Raw genomic sequence first — 23122 nt, 5'->3', positions numbered from 1 at the left:
TTCATCTCCCAGTACCTACTGCAACCTACATCCTTCTGAATCTGTTTAGTGTATTCATCTCTTGGTCTCCCTCTACGATTTTTACCCTCCACCCTGCCCTCCAATACTAAATTGGTGATCCCTTGATGCCTCAGAACATGTCCTACCAACCGATCCCTTCTTCTAGTCAAGTTGTGCCACAAACTTCTCTTCTCCCCAATCCTATTCAATACTTCCTCATTAGTTATGTGATCTACCCATCTAATCTTGAGCATTCTTCTGTAGCACCACATTTTGAAAACTTCTATTCTCTTCTTGTCTAAACTACTTATCATCCACATTTCACTTCCATACATTTCTACACTCCATACAAATACTTTCAGAAACGACTTCCTGACACTTAATCTATACCCAATGTTAACAAATTTCTCTTCTTCAAAAACGCTTTTCTTGCCATTGCCAGTCTACATTTTATATCCTCTCTACTTTGACCATTGTGAGTTATTTTGTGCCCCAAATAGCAAAACTCATTTACTACTTTAAGCATCTCATTTCTTAATATAATTCCCTCAGCATCACCCAATTTAATTCGAGTACATTCCATTATCCTCGTTTTGCTTTTGTTCATGTTCATCTTATATCATCCTTTTCAGGCACTGTCCATTCCGTTCAGCTGCTCTTCCAGGTTCTTAGCTGTCTCTGACAGAATTACAATGTCATCGGCAAACCACAAAGTTCTTATTTCTCCTCTATGGATTTTAATTCCTACTCCAAATTTTTCTTTTGCTTCCTTTACTGCTTGCTCAATATACAGATTGAATAACATTGGGGATAGGCTACAACCCTGTCACAGTCCCTTCCCAACCACTGCTTCCCTTTCATGCCCCTTAAGTCTTATAACTGCAATCTGGTTTCTGTACAAATTGTAAATAGCCTATCTCTCCCTGTATTTTACTCCTGCCACCTTCAGAATTTGAAAGAGAGTATTCCAATCAACTTTGTGAAACACAGGCTTGCCTTTCCTTAATCTATTCTCTAAGATAAGTCATAGGGTCAGTATAGCCTCACGTGTTCCAACATTTCTACTGCCAATACGGAATTTTAATTGAACGCTACTCTTTCCGTTTACTAAACTACCCCATACACTGTGCATTTTTTCATACTTCCATCCTTTTATTCTCAGGTGATGCTTCATTCCACTATTATGAGCCACATTTGAATGTTTTCTGCATATTCTTTACTGATTTTATGTTAATCTCGTTTTATGAGACATTGTATTTCATTAATAGTTGCTTGTAGGTGGAAGGTACACAGTGTTTCAATAGCTTTTCAATAAATTATTAGGAACAGTATAAATGTATTGAAGTACTCATATACGCAGAAATGTTAAGAATAATCAAGAAGTTAGTATTGATTAGAATGAAAGCAGTTGCTGACGTGTGTAAATATTACCAGACTATCAGTTTAGTAAGTCATGGTTGTAAAATACTAAAACAAATTCTTTACAGAAGAATGGAAGAACTGGTAGAAGCTGACCTGGTAGAAAGTTTGTATAGATTCTGGAGAAATGCAGCAAAATATGAGGCAATAGTGATCCTACAACTTATCTTAGAAGATACATTAAGGAAAGGCAACCCTACATTTACAGTATTTGTAGACTTAAGAAAGCTTTTGAGAGCCTTGACTGGAATGCTCTCTTTTAAATCCTGAAGGTAGTAGGGGTAAAATACAGGGAGCAAGAGGCTATTTACACCATGTGGAAGTTATAACAGTTAAGGGAACAGAGGAAAGCAGTCATTGAGTGAGTAAGGCAGGATTGTAGGCCTATCACTAATGTTATTCAACCTGTACATTGAGCAAGAAGAAAAGGAAACCTAAGAAATATTTGGAGTAGGCATTAAAGTTCAAGGAGAAGAAATAAAACTTCTGAGGTCTGTCAATGACAGTGTAATTCCCTCAGAGGCAGCAAAGGCCTTGGAAGTGCAGTTGAAAATTATGGACAGTGTCTTGAGAGGAGGATATAAGATAAACATCAACTAAAGCAAAACAAGGATAATTGGATATAGTTTAATTAAACCAAGTTATGCTATGGGGACTAATTAGGAAATGACACACTTGAAACAGTAGACGAGTTTTGTTATTTGGGCATCAAAATAACTTAGGATGACTGAAGTAGAGAGGACATAAAATTTAGACTGGCAATGGCAAGTAAGGCGTTTCTGAAGAAGAGAAATTATGTTAAAATTGAGTATCAATTTAAGCTTTAGGAAGTCACTTCTGAAGCTATTTTTATCAGTGTATGTAGCCATGTTCGGAAGATAGAGTTCACACATGAAGAGACTAGAAGCCTCTGAAATGGGGTGCTATAGAAGAGTGTTGTAAATTTAATGCCTAGATTGTGTAACTAATGAGGAGGTACTAAATACAGTTGGGGGGGCACAACCGCACTAGAGGAAGGAATCGGTTGATAGGAGACATTCTGAGATACCAGGTGATCAATTCTGTACTGGAGGGAAGTGGGGGTGGGAGGGAAGGGGGCTTAAAAATCATAGAGGGAGACCAAGACATGAACAGAGTAAGCAGATTCAGTAGGATGTACGTTGCAGTAGTTACTCAGAGATGGAAAGTCTTGCACAGGCTAGAGTAGCATGGAGAGCTGCATCAAACCAGTCTCTGGACTGAAGGCCACAACAACAGCAATAACAAATAATAATAATAATAATAATAATAATAAATAACAAAATATATGTTCACATTTTGTGCATGTCCAGGTGTGCAATGGGAACATGTGGTGATAAACACTGGAACCAATCCTTATATCGTTCAGTGTAATAGCATCGGTGCTCTTTTTACACACTCGTGATCTACAGCCTTAACTAAGACAGGTAGTGCAAAGCTGATCTTCACTAATTTTCTCTTTTAGTTCCAGGTGAGAACATAGGAAGGCAGGTTGTGGTGTTGACACTGCATTATCTGTGGCTAACATTATCCCAGGCTGAAGTTATTGCTGAATTGTTACTCGATATTTTATTAAAAAGATTTATGAATATAAGTCCTATATGCTATGGAAGGTAGAAAGTGTACGAGATGTGGCAGTAGCTGCTCCATGCCTGCTCTGGTGACTTTTGGCACCCACTGTCCACAACCTCCTCACTGCCCCACTACTACTGCAGGCCGACACCACCGTGGACAGTGAAGCTCTTGACACTGTGCTTCCAGGTGATCAGCTGAGTTGTGAAATGCACGTTCCTGTATGATATTTCAACAACAGACACAGTCGTCACCTTTGGGAGCTGCTAGCTGGGTCACTATGCATACTTGCTGCCTGGCCTACAACTGGACCGAAACACTGTCTACGTCGCACAGTTATTCGTAGCTGAGACTGATTCCTAGTGCCAGTTACACACTGTGATCCTCTTTTGTTTTTCAGAGACCGCACTGATATTCCGTGAAATGCAAATGCCTTCAGTGTTTACCACCCCTGGTGGGCAAGGTGCCCAGCCTTATTTAAACTGCTATCTCCATCCCAGTTTACTAAACTTTTTGGACTTCTTTGTATTGCTAGAATCCTTAATTACAGCGTCCCAGAAACTTTGTGTTTACACGAGGACACTGGCCTTAGAGCATTTCATCTTGAGATTATATCAGAGGCAGTGCTCAGCAACAACTGATTTGCCAAGCTGTTTTAGTTGGGTGTGCCAGTGAACCTGTTCTCAATTGTTCTACTAGTCTGCCCGATGTAAGATATGCTACATACACTTGACTTTCTGAGAAGCACATCATCTCTAATATTGCAAGCCACATTGCTTATCTTTGTTGACGTGAGCGAAAGACTGTGGATGCCATTTTCCATACAGGCGTACTAATTTCAGTAGATATTGAGTAATTATTTGTATGTAACCTCCCCCCCCCCCCCCCCCCGTATCTCAGGAGCTGATTACAAAGCCCACTCAGTGTACCAATCCAACTGACCTCTATTTCAATACACTTCTTGTAGATGATATAATTCTGCAGCAGTGCTCTCATGATATGACACTACACGAGGAAGGCTTTGCTGGAATGCCCATAGTTCGTAATAATGGCACAGTACAATGAGCCTACACCTGTGTAGTTCTGGAGTACATCGGATAGTGATTCAGCGGGAACTAATGTATAAAGTAATATATCTTTTGTTATTATAATATTTTGTAACAATAGCAAAGTGTATTTCCTTAGTTTTAATTTATTGATTTATTTTGGTGTTTGGGGACCCATGTTTCTTATGTCACATTTAACTATATTCCTTTATTTCTGAAAGCCTATGCCTTTGTATTTTGAGTTTCCAGGATGAAATACTGATAACCATATGTGAAAAATTATGTTCCCATTTATCAATTATCAGCAGAGAATTTTGGTCTTATGAATATTTAAAACTGTTAAAACCCCATTTTAAATTTATTGCATCTAACACTAATTGATTATTCAAGCTTAACAAAACTTCAATTACTATTTGATTAAAGTATTATACACATTCCATTTGTGAACAAATACCGATATGAGTGATACTGTACAATCCATCTTATATCTTTGGTTTATGTTTCTCTAACTGGAGGTAGTTGGCAGTGAGCTGTGGAGAAAGGAACCCGTTTTGTAACTGTGTTGATGATCAGACATGTGGAGGCAAAACTGCAACTTCTCTCCATTGCACCCATGTGAAACACATTGTTTATGTGTGAACAAATCTGAAAAACTGAAATTTATTATTTTATTTATTTCTTTATTTTTTTTTAAGAATTTTATTTTATACCTGATTAGATAATTCTGAGAACATGACAGAAATGCATTTTTGACTATTTTATTGCATGAATGAATTGTGCTAGTATACTGAGACCAAGAAGGAGAAGGATATATTGTTCTGAAACGTTTTCAAGATCCAAACACCCTTTTGGTAAAATCATACCCCATTTTTTTCCAGACAGCAAGCAAGAACAACAAGTACAACAATGTACTTAAGATGAGTGTTATTCTTAACTATTTATTGTTCACTATGTTAATGAAATATTTCTAGCGCCTGAGCCCTGCAATTTCTTTTAGTCAACTCTACATATCGTGTCCACAGACAGACGTGTGACTTTTTATTGCAACAATTATTCAAACATATTTTAATCATACAGCAGGACACGGTGGCTTTAGAAGACCCACTACATACCAGCTAGCAAAATATCTGGAACACCAAGAGAATGTGTATTTCAGAAAAAATTGTGTCATCTCAGTAAAACAAACATGTGAAGCAGTGCAGCAGGAGCTAGGAGTCAAACTCGGCTATAAATAGTGGTGTGATACAAATTTTAACATCATTCTTTACAAAAAGATATCTCCAAGTCAAAAACAAAGTCATATTCTATGAGAACATGGGAACATGTCTTTCAGCACCCATGTAAGGAACTATAATCTGGGAACTTCCCTCCATTACTCAACAAAATAGACCAATTAGTACAAAATAAGTCATTAGGTGGAATCCTTGGGAATCTCTCTGCACCCCCCCCCCCCCCCTTCCCTTCCAAATTGGGGCATCTTTACATGCTCACTGTGCACTCAGAACTGTGGGGAGCGACATGATGCGCAATCGACAGGTGTATTACAGACACTGTCCTACAGATCTGTGCAAAACTTCATCAGGCTTCCACTGTGGTTTCCTTTTTTGCAACTGATTGGACTTTACTTTCTAAACAGCCCTCGTATGACTTTCTTTAAAAAAAAAAAGGTAAATCCAGTGTGGAATGTAATAACATTATGAGAAAGATAATTGCAGTCTCTGGCTACTGAGACCTGACTTGGTTTGTGGCCTCATCAGACAGAGACTGCTGTCATCTATGAGTGAGCCCCATTTGCATGTCTATGTGTGTGTGTGTGTGTGTGTGTGTGTGTGTGTGTGTGTGTGTGAAAGGGGGGGGGGGGGGGGAAGCGCGCCCAATGAGGTCTTGTTGGCCAAACACTCATTTTCTGGTGCCTGTCTGCAACTCGGTTGGATGGTTGGTTTGGGGAAGGAGACCAGACAGCGTGGTCATTGGTCTCATCGGATTAGGGAAGGATGGGGAAGGAAGTCGGCCGTGCCCTTTCAGAGGAACCATCCCGGCATTTGCCTGGAGTGATTTAGGGAAATCACGGAAAACCTAAATCAGGATGGCCAGACGCGGGATTGAACCGTCGTCCTCCCGAATGCGAGTCCAGTGTCTAACCACTGTGCCACCTCGCTCGGTCTGCAACTCAGTATATCTGCTATATGGTGAGTAGCAACTATCCTTTTCATAATACTGTTACTAAGAAATGAGATCTATGAAGAAGAATCCAGACCCCAAAACAGGTTCTATGTGCTATTAAAAATTACATATCAATAAGCAAAGTTTTTCCTCTGTAGCATGGAACCCATGAGGTGTGGAACTAACAACTTATGACTCAAACCTTCCCCCAAGGGGATCAAAAGAATGTGTGCCTTCAAGGTTATAAACTAAATATTTTAATGTCATGCAGGTGATAGCAAAGGTGATATAATGTGCGAAAAAAGGGAAAAAAATTGAATTTTGTGAGAGTCCAGGTAGCAGGTACACTTAACAATACATCTCACGTCAACTGAAGAAGATGACTGCGTCAGTCGTTGAAGTATCGTGTGGAATAATGGAACTGACAACTCTGCTGAGCACCCAAAAGTACAGTGTTAATTTATGACGCTGCGGAAATGTTTGAGGAGATGCTGCGGCCAACCTTGGGTCCTGGGTGGGCGGCGGCGGTGTGGCCGTTATGTTGAAGTCGCAGCCATCCGTCCTCGTGGGCAGCCTTACTGCGTCCGGCCGGGGGACGCCGAAGCCGACCCACATGGAGAAGGCGAGCCCTGTGGCAAGGCCCGTTATGGCTCCCTGCAACACCGTCACGTAGCAGTAGGCCTCAGTGGGAAGAGGTGATGAAAAGTAGTCAAAAGAGTCTGCAGGCATCTGAGAAAAGTTCACGTCGCTCTTTCAGTTGACGGTGAGCAGAAAGAACTGAAGGATGAGAAAGCCTCGTGGGCATCTGTAGATATTTATGCAATCTGGGCAAGACTAATACTGCCATTTCTGATACCAAAGTATTTGGGAAATTCGTGTCGATTGTTAAGAAAAGTAACGAGGAAAAATGTCACTGATTACTACCCTTAAAAGTGAAGCAACGGGAAACGAACTTAACCATGCAGTGGGTTCACCATTTTTCGTAACACAAGCTGGCATACGGTATACTTTGTACACTTGTAAAGAGTAGTGGTCTTTATGATACCGAGATTAAGATGTGTGAGCAAAATCATTGTTTAATCTTAGTTTGATTACACAACCGTATAATAAACTTACATACCCTTGCTAAAGCATTGCTTAACTAAACTATAATGAAATAAACTTTCATTACGTCGATCTGTTGCCAAGGATAGGTGTTACTTCTCGGTAATGACCCATGGTATACAGCTGCATCAGACCCCAACCAACCAATTATTTGATTACTAATTAACTCGTAGAGAACAGCTTCATTAGGGGGTTTTGCTGCTAGCTCACCATCTGTGTCACTTTCGTGCGTGACCCATGATTTTTTTTTGTTTCCTAACACGCTGTTTATTTTATGTTACTGCTAATCACTTGGACATATGTCAATCACCAACCTAGCTGATGCAAAAACGAAGGAATTGGTATAGCCCCACAACTGTGAAACAACAATGGAATAGTGCAAAACAGTGTCATTTGTGTTGGCGGACTTTTTACTGATTGCTGCCGCTTAATGATGTTGGCAAAGATACGGACATTCTATAGTTCACAAAGCTGACCATCAACTGAGCTGTGTGTTAATAAATGTGAAGAGAAACGAACACATTGTTCCACAGTGTTGGGATATCATTTAATAACAGTGCACCACATTCAACTATCAAGCAGCAGAAGGTGCAGATGTTTATGTGCAAGTTCGGTAAGCTAAAACTGTTATATGACATATACTGAGCTGTTACAATTCTCGCAATGTCTGTCTCAGTTTCACGGATGGCTGCCGTCAGGTCAGTAAGTTGACCTTAACACTGGAATAGCAGTCTTGCATGGCTAAAACTGGTGTCTCATGCGTCAATTCCTTTACAGATACAAAGCGAGCTGGTGCATTGGTTAGCACGCTGGACTCCTACCTGGGAGGGCCACAGTTCAAATCTGTGTCTCGTCATCCACATTTAGGTTTTCCATGATTTCTCAAAATGAATCCAGCCAAACTCCAGGATGATGCCTTTGGAAGGGCATAGCAAATTTTTTTCCACATCCTTGAACATCCTGAGCTTCTGCTCCGTCTATTGATCTCAATGTTGACTGGATTAAATACTAATGTTTCCTTCCTTTCTTTCTTTCTTCCTTCCTTCCCTTCACACATGTATTGCATATTCTCAGGACCCTCCCAAGTCCTGGTTTTTCAGAACTTTTGCTACAACTGGTTTCGAGATTTCATTTTATAATCATTCTTAGTATTATGTTCGGACAGGTGATATGAAAGCCTACACAAGCTATCATCCATTTTTTAACTGAGTGCTATCAGGTTCCCTCCTTTTATAATACCTTTTATCTTTCATTTATTCACACTTAAGGATCTATCAGAGTACTGCTCATCCTAATTGACAATTATTTTATAGACCGATCTAAAGCAAAAGGGCTAATCATTGCAGTTGGCACTATGGCACTATTAGTTCCTTTCTCAGGGAACAGAGATGGATAGATTGGGGAATGTTAGAAGGAGGGGTAGCTCACCTGGACACCAGAATGAAAAGGAGCCACTGATTGTGACAATGAGGGCAGAGAGGATGAAGGAGGGAAAGGGAAACTTTTCTGAAAAAGAGAAATACCTTAATTTCTAACACATATTTAAGTAAGTTTTTTCTGGAAGAATTTGTTTGGAATGTGTCATTATATGGAAGTTAGACAAAAACAATAAACACTACAGACAAAAAGAAAATAGAATGTTTTCAAAATGGGTGCTACAGAAGAATGCTAAGAGACATGTGGGTTGTTTGGATAATTACGGAAGAGATACCAAATCAAAATGGAGAGAAAATAATTGTGGCACACCTGAAAAAAGATCAGATGAGTGGTACACATCTGGAGGCATCAAAGAATCATCAGTTTGGTAACGGACGGTAAGTATGGGGGACAGAAATTGCAGAGGGAGACCGAGGCTCAAACACAGCAAGCAGGTTCAAGTGATGAAGGTTGCAGTCATTAAGCAGCTTAGACATGACGTGTTTGGGGAGAGCTGTATGTAACCAGTTTGTTGGTGATGTTCAGTATGTAATGGAACAGCTCAATAGTATCAGTGAAGTATGTGATAGACTCCTAATTTCCTTTATGGTACAACAAGATATCTTCCACAATTTTTTTGGATTACAACATTAAAAAATTAGTGTAACATTCACACACAAACTAACAAAAATTTATATAAGGAAAAATATTTTCACACAAATAATGTAATTTTAAAACTGTCATGCATATTTTGTGCATTCATGTAACTAGAAACATTCTCCCCCTCCTCCTCCTCACCATCACCACAATTACTACTACTGTTGGCATTAATATTGGATACTGAACTGGCTCTGAGCACTATGGGACTTAACATCTATGGTCATCAGTCCCCTAGAACTTACAACTACTTAAACTAACTAACCTAAGGACAGCACACAACACCCAGCCACCACGAGGCAGAGAAAATCCCTGACCCCGCCGGGAATCGAACCCGGGAACCCGGGTGTGGGAAGCGAGAACGCTACCGCACGACCACGAGATGCGGGCTGATACTGAACTACAAAAATTAAAAATTAATTATAAATGAAATATGCAAGAAGTTGCTTATATTTACGATGTGATTGAAACTTACAGCAAGCAATATCTTTGGATGTTTTGGACCCACTGACCCTTGGCGAGCAGCACCAGTTACAGTCTGACATGTTTTGGAAGTAAGTTTCCGTGTAGCATAAAGGCAAGGTGCATTGTGTTGTACAGGATGCGACAATTCAGATAGGGATTGTGAGGGTAAGGTTAGAATAATTACTGCATGAACAGAGGCATTCAAAAATCATTCTTCCTGCAGTCCGTACGTGAATGCAATGGGAAGAAATCCTAATAACTGGTACAGTGGGACATACCATCTGTTACGCACTTCAGAGTGATGTGTATGGTAGAAATATAGATGTAAATTATCAGTAAAGATTGAATGAAATGTGGAGAAAAGAAGTAACCTGCCTGTTACAGATCCTTTAATATAGTACACACAACGAAACTTGAACCCTAAAATCTCTTCCGCATCTGTAGATGCCTTGTGCAAGCCACAACAAACCCTGATAATGAATTAACACTGAATGGCAGATAAAACAAAATCATTTATTTCAACACTGACAGAAAAACAGGTCTCATGTCGTCTCTTGTATGTACTTCTGGGAACACTGAGGGGTAATGGTACAAACAGATCACTGTGGGAGTTTGTCAGGTTTGCTATGTCTCATCTGCTTTACTTCAGTTATTTCATCACAGTGCCAATAACAATAGATAAGAGAGTTCACTACCGGTATACCTCGGCATCCCAGTTCTACACACCAGACCTCTCTAGCAGAGTCTCTGGCGAGGCAGCAGGACGAGGAGTACGTACCGGCTCGTTGGCGTGGGGCAGGAACATGCCGAGCGAGAAGAAGCCGAGCACGGGTCCGCCGACGGCGCCGAATATCGTGAGGCTGGCCTGCAGCACGCCACCGAGGAACTGCGCCATGAAAGCCAGTCCCAGAAACAGCAGTCCGAACACCAGTGCCAGCAGCTTCCCCACAAGCGGCGACCGCGACTCCCCCAGCGGGTGGCCCCGGTACCGCACGTACAGTGGCTGCCGAACACCGCAAAACTGCGTCACCGTTTCGTCACGAATGGCAATCGCACAGCTGGCTAGCGACCACGTACGCAGAGCCCCTGCACTAACACGGGAACCGATACCTGTCTCCGCAATGTTCCGGCGGTGGTCTCTCGGCAGTCTGCTCACGGTATCGTGACAGTAATCCGTGTTTACACCGATAGGCCAAAATTGTGAGGCCGCTGCCTATTGCCAGATTCAGTGCAGCCTGGTGCACTGTAGGTATCTGATGTGAGAACAAGTGGCTACGAGCACTGTGGAAACTGCACAGCTCATTGGATTTTGCCGTACTACCGTCATTAGCATCTACAGACAGTGGTCGAAGGGTGGTGGAATCTAAAGTCGGTGACAAGGTGTTTAATGTCTGTGCCAGTTAACAGAGTGTGGAGGTCGGTGGCTTGCCTGCTCTGTGAAGAAGCACGGATGGCAGTCTCAGCGATATCTGAACGAATTCACCATAAGCGGCGAGAACTAGCGGAAACTAGCAGTAAGCTCTTACATCTCCATTTATACATCAGTAACATAATGCAGTGTTATGACTGGAAGGTGGACTGTCTATGGTTCAGGACCATGGACCTCAGTGCAGAAATGGCAACTAATAGGCAAAAGAGGAAATTCGATGGCCTACAGAAAGGCAGAGGTGAAACATCAGTCGCTGGCAACTCTCGAACTGTGATTAACATGTCTGGGAGAGAATTAACAAAAGAGGAACATTCAGTTCTGTCGAAAGGAGGCAACTTTCCAGTCACGCCACTAAAGGTTCCTACGGAGGACATTATAGCGAATGTGGAGGCAGGGATCCGTTTGTTACCATCGCACTCCGCGGATGAAATCGGGACTGAAACAGCCAGAATATTACGCCAAGCGAAACCATCTACCAGCAATTTGTCTCAATCGGAAAGGAGGGCACTGAGGGAGATCAATGCGCGTAAGAGCATTATTGTACTTGCAGCTGATAAAGGAAATACTACGGTTTTGCTGAACACCGAAGATTATCACAAGAAGATTAGTGACCTTTTGGATCCCACTATGTACAAAAAGCTTCAGAAGGATCCTACAACCAAAATATTGAGAAATACCAATCAACTGGTGAAACAATCTTCTCTTTCTTTGGATGATAAAAAACAACTCTGCAAAACGAAGCTTATCCACAAAGACTTTTTGGACTCCCAAAGGTGCATAAACCACAGGTCCCGTTGAGACCAATTGTGAGTGCCATAGGATCTCCGACACAAGAGGTGGCCAGATATCTCACCTGCTTGCTGCAACCACACATCGGCAGAACGGACAGTTACATTAACAACTCGGCGCATTTTATTGAAAAACTGAGGGAGATTAACATCAGCCCAAGTGATATTCTTGTGAGCTTCGATGTAGTGTTTACCATTGTGCCTGTAAACGAAGCTATTTCATATATAGCAGATATTTTTACGACTGACATAGTGGCTTTATTTAAACACTGCCTGACGACAACTTATTTCCAGTATAACTAGTTTTACGAACAGATCGACAGGGTGGCTAAGGGAAGCCCTCCCAGCCCAGCTGTTGCCAATTTATTTATGGAGATCTTCGAACAGCCAACGCTGCAGACTGCCAGTAAAAAGCGTGCTAAATGGTACCGCTATGTTGATGACACATTTGTAGTGTGGATTCATGGTGAAGAAGAGTTGGATGTCTTCTTGGTGCACCTGAACAGCATTAATCCGAAGATACAGTTTACGATGGAGAAAAAGAGCAATGGTCAACTCAATTTCCTGGATGTGTCGGTAATTAAACGGGTGGATGGGATGCTGGGCCACAAAGTATATAGAAAGAACACTCACACGGATTGATACCTTCACAAGGAATCTAACCATCATCCTAGGCAAAAAAGAGGTGTCATTAAAACCTTGGTGGCCAGAGCCAACAAAATCAGCTATGTCCAGAGCAACAATGGTCACCTACTGGAAAAGTTTTCCTACCATTTATTAATAAGGTTACGGACTGTGTCGGGAAAGTTCTGGCCAAGTATGGGATCGAAACAATCTTCAGACCCACCAAGAAGATTAAGGAATATTTAAGAACTGCAAAAGACGCCCGACATCCCCTAGCAACACCTGGGGTATACAAAATTCCATGCAGTTGTGGACAAGTATATATTGGAACAACGAAAAGAAGTGTAAATACACGCTTAGCTGAACATAAAAGAAACTGTCGCTTAGGACACATCAAAAAATCGGCCGTAGCTGAGCATGTTTTTCGAGATGGGAATCATGAAATTAAATTTAATGAGACAAGTGTTCTAGCACGAACATCCCATTATCATGCGCGCTACTACTTATAATGATTATAATGTGAAAGTATGATTAATGAAGCATCAAATGTATGTAAACGTGTCAAATGAGCTAGAAGAGAGATTGCATAATCAATGAAAAAGATATTTATTTATTCAGGTCTAACATTAAAAACCTCTAAAATGACAGGCATCATCAATTTAATTACAGCTACCATGCTCTTAAGCAGAGAGAATGATAAAATATTTTGTACATTTTTAGTTTAGTCAGCACAATAGACACACATTCATACTTGTTTACTTTTGCAGAATTATGTTATGCTTTTCCTTTTTAACAAGAAGAAACAAGAAAGCTTGTACTTATTGGCTCCGTTCTCACCTGATAGAAGCATGTAATGGATTTATCATCATTCTCACATCCCCAGCTGGACCTGTAAGAGCTTTGGCAACTATCTACTTATCATATTTCTTTTTGTGTCGCATTTGTTGTGTGGATCACTTGGCTCCCAGAAGCATATATGATACATATAGTGCTGTATCACCAACATTACTTGGTTTTTTTTCCAGACCACTCCATCACTCACTCCAATTCAACCAGTGGAACAAGTGAGAGTGTAAGTAACTGTGAACCAAATGTAATCAAAGGCTGTTCGCTTACGTACCATTTACAAAAGACAGAACATTTCTTGGCAGATGCTCATTCTCCTGTATCTTCTCCTGCGCAAACCAGGCTCCAGACAACAAAAATGATCTACAATTCAAAACAAATAAGAAAGTAGGCCCATCCAGTTAATGCATTTAAAAACAAACACACACACACACACACACACACACACACACACACACACACATGTGCACAAACACCATACATCAACTGTTTTCAATACAGGGACATATGACATCCATCCACCCATAGCCCACATATTCCTCTCATCACAGCTGCAGTAGGCCTCACCTTAAAGTAATCCTCCAATGTGACGGCAGCCAGCGAGTTGACGGCCGACGAGACGGTGCTCAGGGAACCACTGAAGATGCCAGCGACGAAGAGGCCCGGCATGCCGCTCATTGTGTCCACCACATACAACGGCATCAGCTGCAAATGAAGTGCTCGTGTCATTCCGAGGGCAGCTGCATTACATCCGGCACAGGAGACCGTGACAGCGCTGACTCGGGTAAAGAGAGGATGGACCAACATGTGTCTGATTTCTTGTCAAATACCTCTCATTTCAGTTACTGCAACTGCATTGTAATTTGTACCAACTTGGAACTTCCTGGCAGACTAAAACTTGGTGCAGACCAGGATTCAAACCTGAAATGTCACCATTCAGTGGAATGCTCTTCCTGGCTGAACTATCCTGGTACAGTTGGCACCCCGTCCTCACAGTCTGACAATTGCCAGTACCTCTCCACTACTTTTCAAACTTCACGCAAGACTACCAGTACTCCTTGCTCTATCACAAAATTATCTCAAATTACCTATTAAATTATGTAACAAGAACCAAATTTGTTACTGAAATAAAGCATCTAATTTAATTAGATACCTAGATACCTATTTACTGTGAAAAATCGGAAAGAAAGTTTATGATATTGCTGTAAGTTTTACTGGAGTCAAGAGTAATAATTATATACACTGCCTGGCCAAGAAAGTGAAGCACTCTGAAGACTGATCAGATGTTAATGTAACAGAGCATGCATACATGCACACATGTACACGCACCCGCACATGCGCGCGCGCGCGCGCGCACACACACACACACACACACACACACACACACACACACACACACACACACACACACACACACACACACACACACACACACACACCTGCAACAGGTAGAATGGCCATAAGAGTGCATTACTGTTTTTTATGTTTTGTGTTGTTACCAGGTCTGGTACAACATAAAAAAGGCATGAACAGATTAGGACATTAAGTGGTCACTGTGAAGGAGACAGAGAAGCTGCATAATCATGTGAGAAGCGTTATCAGCACCTGCAGAGGCCTCATATTGAGTTTCCATTTGGGCAGATTTTCTAATTATGCAATATCCAAATTAAATTTTTGAAAACAGCTACAAGTCACACTTTTTTTGTTGTATTGACTGGTTTCACTCTTCAGATTAACAAGAGCATCATCAGAATATACACTGTAAAAGATAAAAATTGAGGCAATACAGGAAACTTACACTGACATCACATGAAGTACATATTCTCCTTCCAGTATGGTGATTTACATTTAAAGTTGGCTGACAGGCCTAAAGATTAATGTGGCTCTACTATAGTACTTAAACTTGTGTTTAAAGTACAGCAGTAAACAATGACATAGATGTGACAGCACGAGAGGAACATACAAGTAAATCTGTAAAAATCAAAATATCTTTCAAAATACATTATAAAAATACATATTTAAAATATCCATTCAAAAATGCACTCAAAACTACTGTTTTTAAAGATATTTCTAGTAGGATGATATGGCAAGTAATATATGTTTCCAGAATGAGATTTTCACTCTGCAGCGGAGTGTGCGCTGATATGAAACTTCCTGGCAGAGTAAAACTGTATGCCGGACTGAGACTTGAACTCAGGATCTTTGCCTTTCGTGGGCAAGTGCTCTACCAAGCTCTACCACCTGGGCTACCCAAGCACGACTCACGCCCCGTCCTCAAAGCTTTATTTCTGCCAGTACCTCATCTCCTAACTTCCAAACTGTATATTAAATCATATACACACATCAAAAAAAGCTTTGCATCACCCCGGTTCCCAGAACTCCTGAAGACAGATATTGTCTGTGGATATTGTAATATTGTATCACAGACACAGTCCCTTTGACTGTTCAGAGCTCCACTAAAAGTGCCTAAAGATGTAAACAACCATGCATGAGCAGCACCTGTAATCTCCCCACGGAAAATTACCCTCTACCACGCAATAATTAATAATGGTCAACCAAATCATCCACATGTATTTACGTTTCAAAAGTATCTGATCAGATTTTCTAGTAATATATGCGCCGACAGCTCGTCGACGCCAAGGTATTTTTCTAGTACGTTTATTCTTTGGAACAACAGAGGTACAGAAATGTATGCTCCATGGTTATTATAGAGAGAGAAGGGAAGAGCTTCGGAAGTATCGGTTGGAAGGTTGTCGGATTGCTAAAAGAGATTTTTTTTTTACTCTTCTTCGCTCTAAAGCGAGTTAGGAAAGTTTGTGCCGCTAGCATGATAGGTAAAGAGAAAGAAAAACCTGTAAAAGCAAATTACATGAGACTTGGAACCAACAGAAAACGGAACATGTACGGAAATGGATTCAATATACAATTTGCCTCAGAAATAAGGTTTGTGACCATTTTATTCTAGAGTGAATGACGAATGAGTTCCCTGTCTGAATCATTGAAGATTGTCTGGGCCCTGTAATTAATTGGGAAGTTTCAGCTGTGACGAAGAGAGCCTGCAATCTCTGAGTTTTTATAAATCGTCCAAAAAGGCTTCGTCCACATCTGAAATTTTAGATCTGTCGTAAACTGAACGAATTGTTCAAACGATCGATTTTTCCCAACTGAATGCAGCGCTTAATAATAATAACAAATGCAAAGATCTTTTCTAGCAAGCCAGCCGCTGAATATTAAGACGAAGGGCTCCACCAGAGATTCTACCAGGCTGATTTCACGTAATTAATATATTTAAACTGTACACAGATAAAGGACAGATAGAGAGAGAGAGAGAGAGAGAGAGAGAGAGAGAGAGAGAGAGAGAGAGAGAGAGAGCGCGAATGGAATTCGAGAATTTACACAGAATCCTCCATTAGCATAATTGTTTGTGTGTCTTTTCACGGATCAGCCTAATTAGAAAACACGAAGCCCTGACTTTATTGTACTGATTTATGTGTGAAAGTGAAAGAGCAATAAAGGCGACAGATACACTTCTGTACAGACAAAACATTACACCAAGTTAGCGGCAAGCTGCATTCACATAGACTTTCATCATTTAAAAAGTAGAGTAGAATTCATTATAATGGCCAATCCGTGACAGGACACGTTTTTGGACGTTGTTAAAATAATTTTGTTCTCTGTTTCATGTGAACTACGACGAGATAACTTAACTTGGAAAAGAGAAGAAATACTCACAGGAAAATTAAATGGATCTACAAATAAAAGCAGCATGCTGGGCGCAGAAAAAAGGCCAGATCTATAATTTTTTATTAAAGCTTGCTAGTATTGAGGAAGTAGACGTAGATTTGAACATTTACTAAATGTGTTCACACCAGACGTAGTTTGATTGACCTGCACTAGTTGCATTTACCTGTATAAGTACTATAAGAAAGTAGCCACAGAAGTATTGTTGTGTGAAGGGAGATATATACATATTGACTGTAGAACATTTATATGGTTTTAACTAGGGCAATGTTTAAGATGAGTCAAGCAGAGCAGAGCAACACGCAACAGCCTTCAGCTGTGAGCACGGATAATAGTGATGTAGTAAGAAGTGTTGTAGAACCGATCGCTACAGATAGTGCAATAGAACACCCGGTAGACACGGCTGGAGATGTAACAGCAAGTATGCAACATGGATTAGATCCATTCGTAATTATCATGAGACAGATGCAGATGATAACCGAGAGCATGAATAATATGAAAACCGACATTAATGCGAAGTTAGCCTCAGTTACCGAGGGGCAAAATGATTTGAATGCGAAATTAGCCTCAGTTACTGAGGGGCAGGAAAATCTGAAAGCTGAGATTAAGCAGCAGTTACACGACAGTTTTTCCGAATTAGAGCAGCGGATAGAGGCGAAGACAAAGGAACTTAAAGATCAGGCCGAAGAGACGGAACGAAAATTAACTGCACAAATAGAATTGGTGAAAGCTCAATGTGAGGAATCTACTCACCGCGTACGTGTAGAAATGAAGGAGTATGTGGCTATTAAGATAGATACCGTACGGGAACAGGTGGAAATGGTTCCGCAGTTAGTACAAAAGCAAGATGCCATGTCATGTGCAATTGCGCAACTTCCTGAATTGGCACGTACGCAGACGAACCTAAAGGAAAGTGTGGAACATCTGACAGAACGTCAAGAGGTTATAGACCATCAGATTAATGTATTAACGGGTAAATTATCCGAAATCACATTAGAAAACAAAAGGCTAATGTGTGAAAACGTTGAGCAAAATGTTAAAGCAGCATTCCAGAGTCTATGCGGCCAACAGGAAGAGAATTTGTTTGCGAAAGGACTTGAGGAAGTGCGACAGCAGTTAGGGGCTGATTTCGAGCATTGGAAACAAACGATAGCAGAGTCGATACGCGTTTCATAACAAGGCTCAGAACAAATGAATACAGGCCAGCAGCAAAAGTTGGCAGCGACTATAGAGCCAGTTACTGCACATTCGTACACAATACCGACTTGTGTAAGTAACTCAAATATTAAATTGCCACGAGCTAGTTGTTTGCGTGAAGTTTTATCTGACGGAGATTACGAAAGCCTTTGCCATGCCGAAGAAAAAATGATAAAGCATCGGCAATTTCAGATTTTTAACACTGATAAAAGGGGGGTCCATCCGATTGTTTTTATTCGAAGTTTTAGAGGAGTGCTACCCAGAAATTGGTCGGAGTGGCAGAAGATCAGTTTCGTTACGGGGTATATACAAGGTTCGGGGGCGATCTGGGCCTCGGACATGACTTCTGTATGCTCGACCTATGACGATTTTGAGAAAGCGTTTTTAGCAAAATTCTGGTCAGAAGGGGTACAGGAACGCCTAAGGCAGGAGGTGCTCTACCCAGAGCCGTTCTCTTTTTCAAAAAGAAGCCTTAGGAAGTATTTTGAAAAATATATAAATAAAACTAGATATTGGGACAGACCTATGCCCTTGCCAGACATAATAAACATACTTAAGGCAAGACTACCAACTAGTATACGGAATCAATTAATTTACGGGAACGATAAAGACCTGGAGTCGTTCCTCACGACGTTAGACCATATAGACATTATAGAAGAGAACAACCAGAAAGCCCGTAACAACAGATTCCAATATAGGGAGATAGAACCTCCGCCAAATGGTAGGCAAGGGAACGCACAGAGATCGATAAATAGTGGAGAAACCCCTCAAAATCTCAATAATAATACTGGCAATAGTCTTGCGAGGGGCTATCCAAGGAACAACAGGAATGGGAAACGATACAATCCCGTATGGGGGAACGAAAGGAATTTCAGACCGCAAGCCTGGAACAATAACAGTAATAGAAAGTGGAATCAACTGGGGGGGAATAGATTCAAATAACCAACATCAGTGGGGACGGACATCTACGAATCAACCGGTAATTACCGAAGTGACGGACAATGTCAACCACCAGGCGAATCAAAATCCAACAAACTTGTAAGGACCCACTCGTGCCCCGGAGGAGCGGTCAACAATAGGTTGAGGGGCAACAGGATATGTGTGCCCATGCTAACGTATAATGATGGACGATTACCGGCAGATGAATTGACCGAGGACTTAGAACTCCAAGATGAGGATAAGGAACAGGTGGCAGTAGCCGAAGTGCAAGTCATTTTGGAGACTGTACCTATAGTGGCGGTTTTGGACACAGCTGCAACCACGAATGTTATTTCGGAGGCTCTATTCAACAAGATCAGAAATATAAGACGAGTACCAATTTTTCCAGTTTAAAATTGCAGAATAATAGGCGCCGTTGGGGCTAGATCGGCTAATGTAAAAGTGCAGTCACTACTTAGTGTAGAAGTCGGAAATGTAGCAATATTAAGCACATTCCTTGTTGTGAAAAATTTGGTGGTAGACTGCATTATAGGAGTCGACAGCCTACGTCAATACGGATGCAGAATAGATTTTAAAACAGGAAAAATTTGGTTAAATGTAAATAAACAAGAAATTGAGTTGGACTTGTTGAAAAAGGAAAGCCTTACCAGAAAATATAATAGTGGGAACAGTGTGCAAGTAATCAGGACTGCACAAAATTCTAAACAGTACGTGAATAATGAGTTCCAAGTCAAAGGAGATTTCGGTCAATTAGTGTATGAGAAGTTAAATGAATCCGACTGCATTATTGCAGAGCAGAAGAAGCAGCTCAAAGAATTATTATTAGTGTATGAAAACGTGTTTGACGAAAGGCCAGGAGTTATTAAGGGATACATATGCCATCTCTACGTTAAGCCACACGAAACGTATTGTAGAACTTTCTATCCTGTTCCCTGGAGGTTAAAGGCTCAAGTTCAAAAAGAAATAGATCGCATGTTGAAATTGGGTTTGACCGAACCCTCTACAAGCCCATACTGCTCCCCATTGTTGGTCGTGCCAAAAGCAAATGGAACTGTGAGACTGGTACTCGACGCCAGGGAAATAAATAAAATCATAATTCCAGTAAGAACACATCCGGAAAACATAGATGAACTGATACAACAGTTCCAGGATGTCCAATATTTGACGAGCATCGATTTGCGGAGTTCGTATTGGCAGGTCAAGCTGGATGAGTTATCAAGGAAATATACAGCTTTCATTTATGCCGGAAGAAGTTACCAATTTACTGTAGTTCCTTTCGGACTCAACATTAGTGCTGGAATCTTTATAGCAGCTCTAGATTATGCTCTAGGCCCAGAACTAAGAAGCAGGATAACAGTATTTGTTGATGATATGCTTATTGCATCGAAGACCTGGGAGGAGCATATTACCTTACTGAGTCGGGTGTTGGACGTGTTCAAAACCATGGGAATAACTGCTAACCTACAGAAATCCCATTTTGCACTAAACAGAATCAAGTTCCTGGGGCATATAGTTGACGCAAAGGGAATTTTACCGACCAAGGAGAAGCTAATTGCGATTAGTAAGTTTCCAACACCGAGAAATAGGAGGCAATTAAAAGGGTTTATGGGTCTTGCCTCATTTTTTAGAAGATTTATAACGAATCAGGCCATGAATGCAGCAGCTCTAAATAGTTTGCTGAAGAAGGATGTGCCCTGGCTCTGGACATTAGAGTGTCAAGAAGCATTTGAAGAGATAAAGAAGCAATTAGTAAATGCACCGCTTTTGTACCATCCGGACATGCAAGAGGAATTCTACTTGTCAACAGATTCGTCAAATGTGGGTCTTGGAGTGTGCCTTTTCCAAGTACACAAGATAAATGGACAGCTTACCTTTTGTCCTATTGCGTTTGCTAGTCGTGTTTTGTCCAACTGGGAACGAACGTACACGACGACAGAATTAGAGGCTCTTGCGGTCGTCTGGGGATTTAAAAAATTTCATTATTATTTATATGGGTCGAAGACTATCGTATATTGCGATCACCAATCATTAACGTTTTTACAAACGTGTAAACTGTTACACCCCAGGCTGGCTAGATGGACGCTCGCTCTGCAACAATACCAGTTTAAGATCGTACATGTCTCAGGGCAGCAAAACATTATTGCTGACGCTCTATCAAGGTCACCGCAGGGTTTAACAAAAGAGATTGAAGTAAATAATTCCTCAGAATTCCCTGTATTGCTGCTGCAGGAAAATCCATTTAAGACGTACTACGTCAATTTGTGTGTGCATATGGCCCAGTTACAGAAAAAGGATGCTCAATGGGGAAGTGTCATTCAAAGGTTACAACAGCAACCTTCGGATCAGATGGCAAACTATTACAAGCTGGTAAATGGCGTATTATTTTTCCGCTGTGGAAGGCCAAACAAAGTCCGTTGGTGCGTCTGTATACCTGACGCGCAAATAGAGAAACTTGTATGGTTCACTCATTTAACCTGGGGACATTTCGGTGCGACAAAATGTGCAGACAAGATAAGTGGGTACTGTTATTTTCCCAACATAAAGCACAGAGTGCATGAGGTCTTAAAGAGATGCATAATCTGTCAAAAAACAAAGCCGGATTCAAAAGGGACTAAGCATCCATTATGCTCTATATTAGTACAAGAACCAAAAGGATTAATTTCGTGCGATCTGTGTGGAGCGTTACCCACTTCAAGAGGTGGCGTTAAATATGTGTTGGCATTTCTCGATGTGTGTACGAAATATGTAAAGCTGTACCCGATAAAGGCGGCTACAGCCAAAGTAATTGTATTAAGATTAATAAGGGATTATCTTCCACATGTTGGTACACCTAAGGCGATCATAACAGACAATGCTAAAATATTCACGGGACTCCGATGGAAGCAGACTTTGTCTCAAGTCGGTGTGAAACATATACTAACATCATTTTACCACCCACAAGGCAATTTGGTTGAGAGGATTTTTAGAGAATTCAATCGATTTATGAGGACGTATTGCCATAATAAGCAAACTGCGTGGGCAAATTATGTGGAAGAGTTTGAGCAGATATACAATAACATGCCCCACCACTCAACTGGATATACACCTTGTGAATTGATGTTCGGAGCAAAAGAGGAAAACTTCTGGACTGACCATATCCCCAAAACTCAGGAAACTGAGATGCCTTGGGAAGAAAAAATAAGACAAGCTATCATAAATATGACGAAAAAGGCTGATCAAAGAAAACAACGATATGACAAATTAATCAAAAGGGTACAGACATACCATGTCGGAGAGAAGGTACTAGTTAAACGACATACCAAATCATCCATAATAAAGAAAAGTACAAAGAAATGGGAGTTACTATATACTGGACCATACATTATCCTACAAATTCCGAATCCGGGGGCTTATCTGTTAGCATACCCGGGATCGAATAAAATAAAAGGGTTATTTTCTCATAACGACTTAAAAAAATATAATGAAGTTTAGAAGATAGTGAGGAATGGTGTTCCGAGTGACAGAAATGAACGCTCGTAAAAAACATAATAATAAACTGTGTGTGTGTGTAGTGATAGAAACCTTTAAATTGAAATAGTTAATCAGTGACATAGAGTATAGAAATAGTGACTAACTATTAATATCAAGTGTTGTAAAGAAGATAGTGGAGATAGGCTTCACCTGTGGTTTGGGTGAACATAGAACTTTAGCATTGCTAA

At 40.8% G+C, this 23122-nt stretch overlaps 2 protein-coding genes across 4 annotated transcripts in view; both read right to left on the bottom strand.

Moving 5' to 3' along the window:
- LOC126426754 (putative sodium-dependent multivitamin transporter) overlaps positions 1-10688 on the bottom strand; it is a 45597-nt gene extending 34909 nt beyond the window's left edge. For all 3 annotated transcript variants that reach the window (XM_050088741.1, XM_050088742.1, XM_050088740.1), the window contains exons 1-2: positions 10639-10688; positions 6721-6872 (exon numbers count right to left, since the gene is read on the bottom strand). In XM_050088741.1, the coding sequence (XP_049944698.1) occupies positions 6721-6872; positions 10639-10665 (179 nt within the window). In that variant the 5' untranslated portion in view covers positions 10666-10688. The remainder of the gene's footprint in view (positions 1-6720; positions 6873-10638) is intronic.
- The window catches only part of LOC126426749 (putative sodium-dependent multivitamin transporter), a 374153-nt gene that overhangs the window by 318260 nt on the left and 32771 nt on the right, over positions 1-23122 (bottom strand). The gene's annotated exons all lie outside the window — the stretch shown is intronic.

Source organism: Schistocerca serialis, chromosome 11, assembly GCF_023864345.2.
Source record: "Schistocerca serialis cubense isolate TAMUIC-IGC-003099 chromosome 11, iqSchSeri2.2, whole genome shotgun sequence".
Classification (NCBI taxonomy): domain Eukaryota; kingdom Metazoa; phylum Arthropoda; class Insecta; order Orthoptera; family Acrididae; genus Schistocerca; species Schistocerca serialis.
The sequence above is the reverse complement of the archived record's forward strand: the minus strand, read 5'-3'. Positions and strand labels throughout refer to the sequence as shown.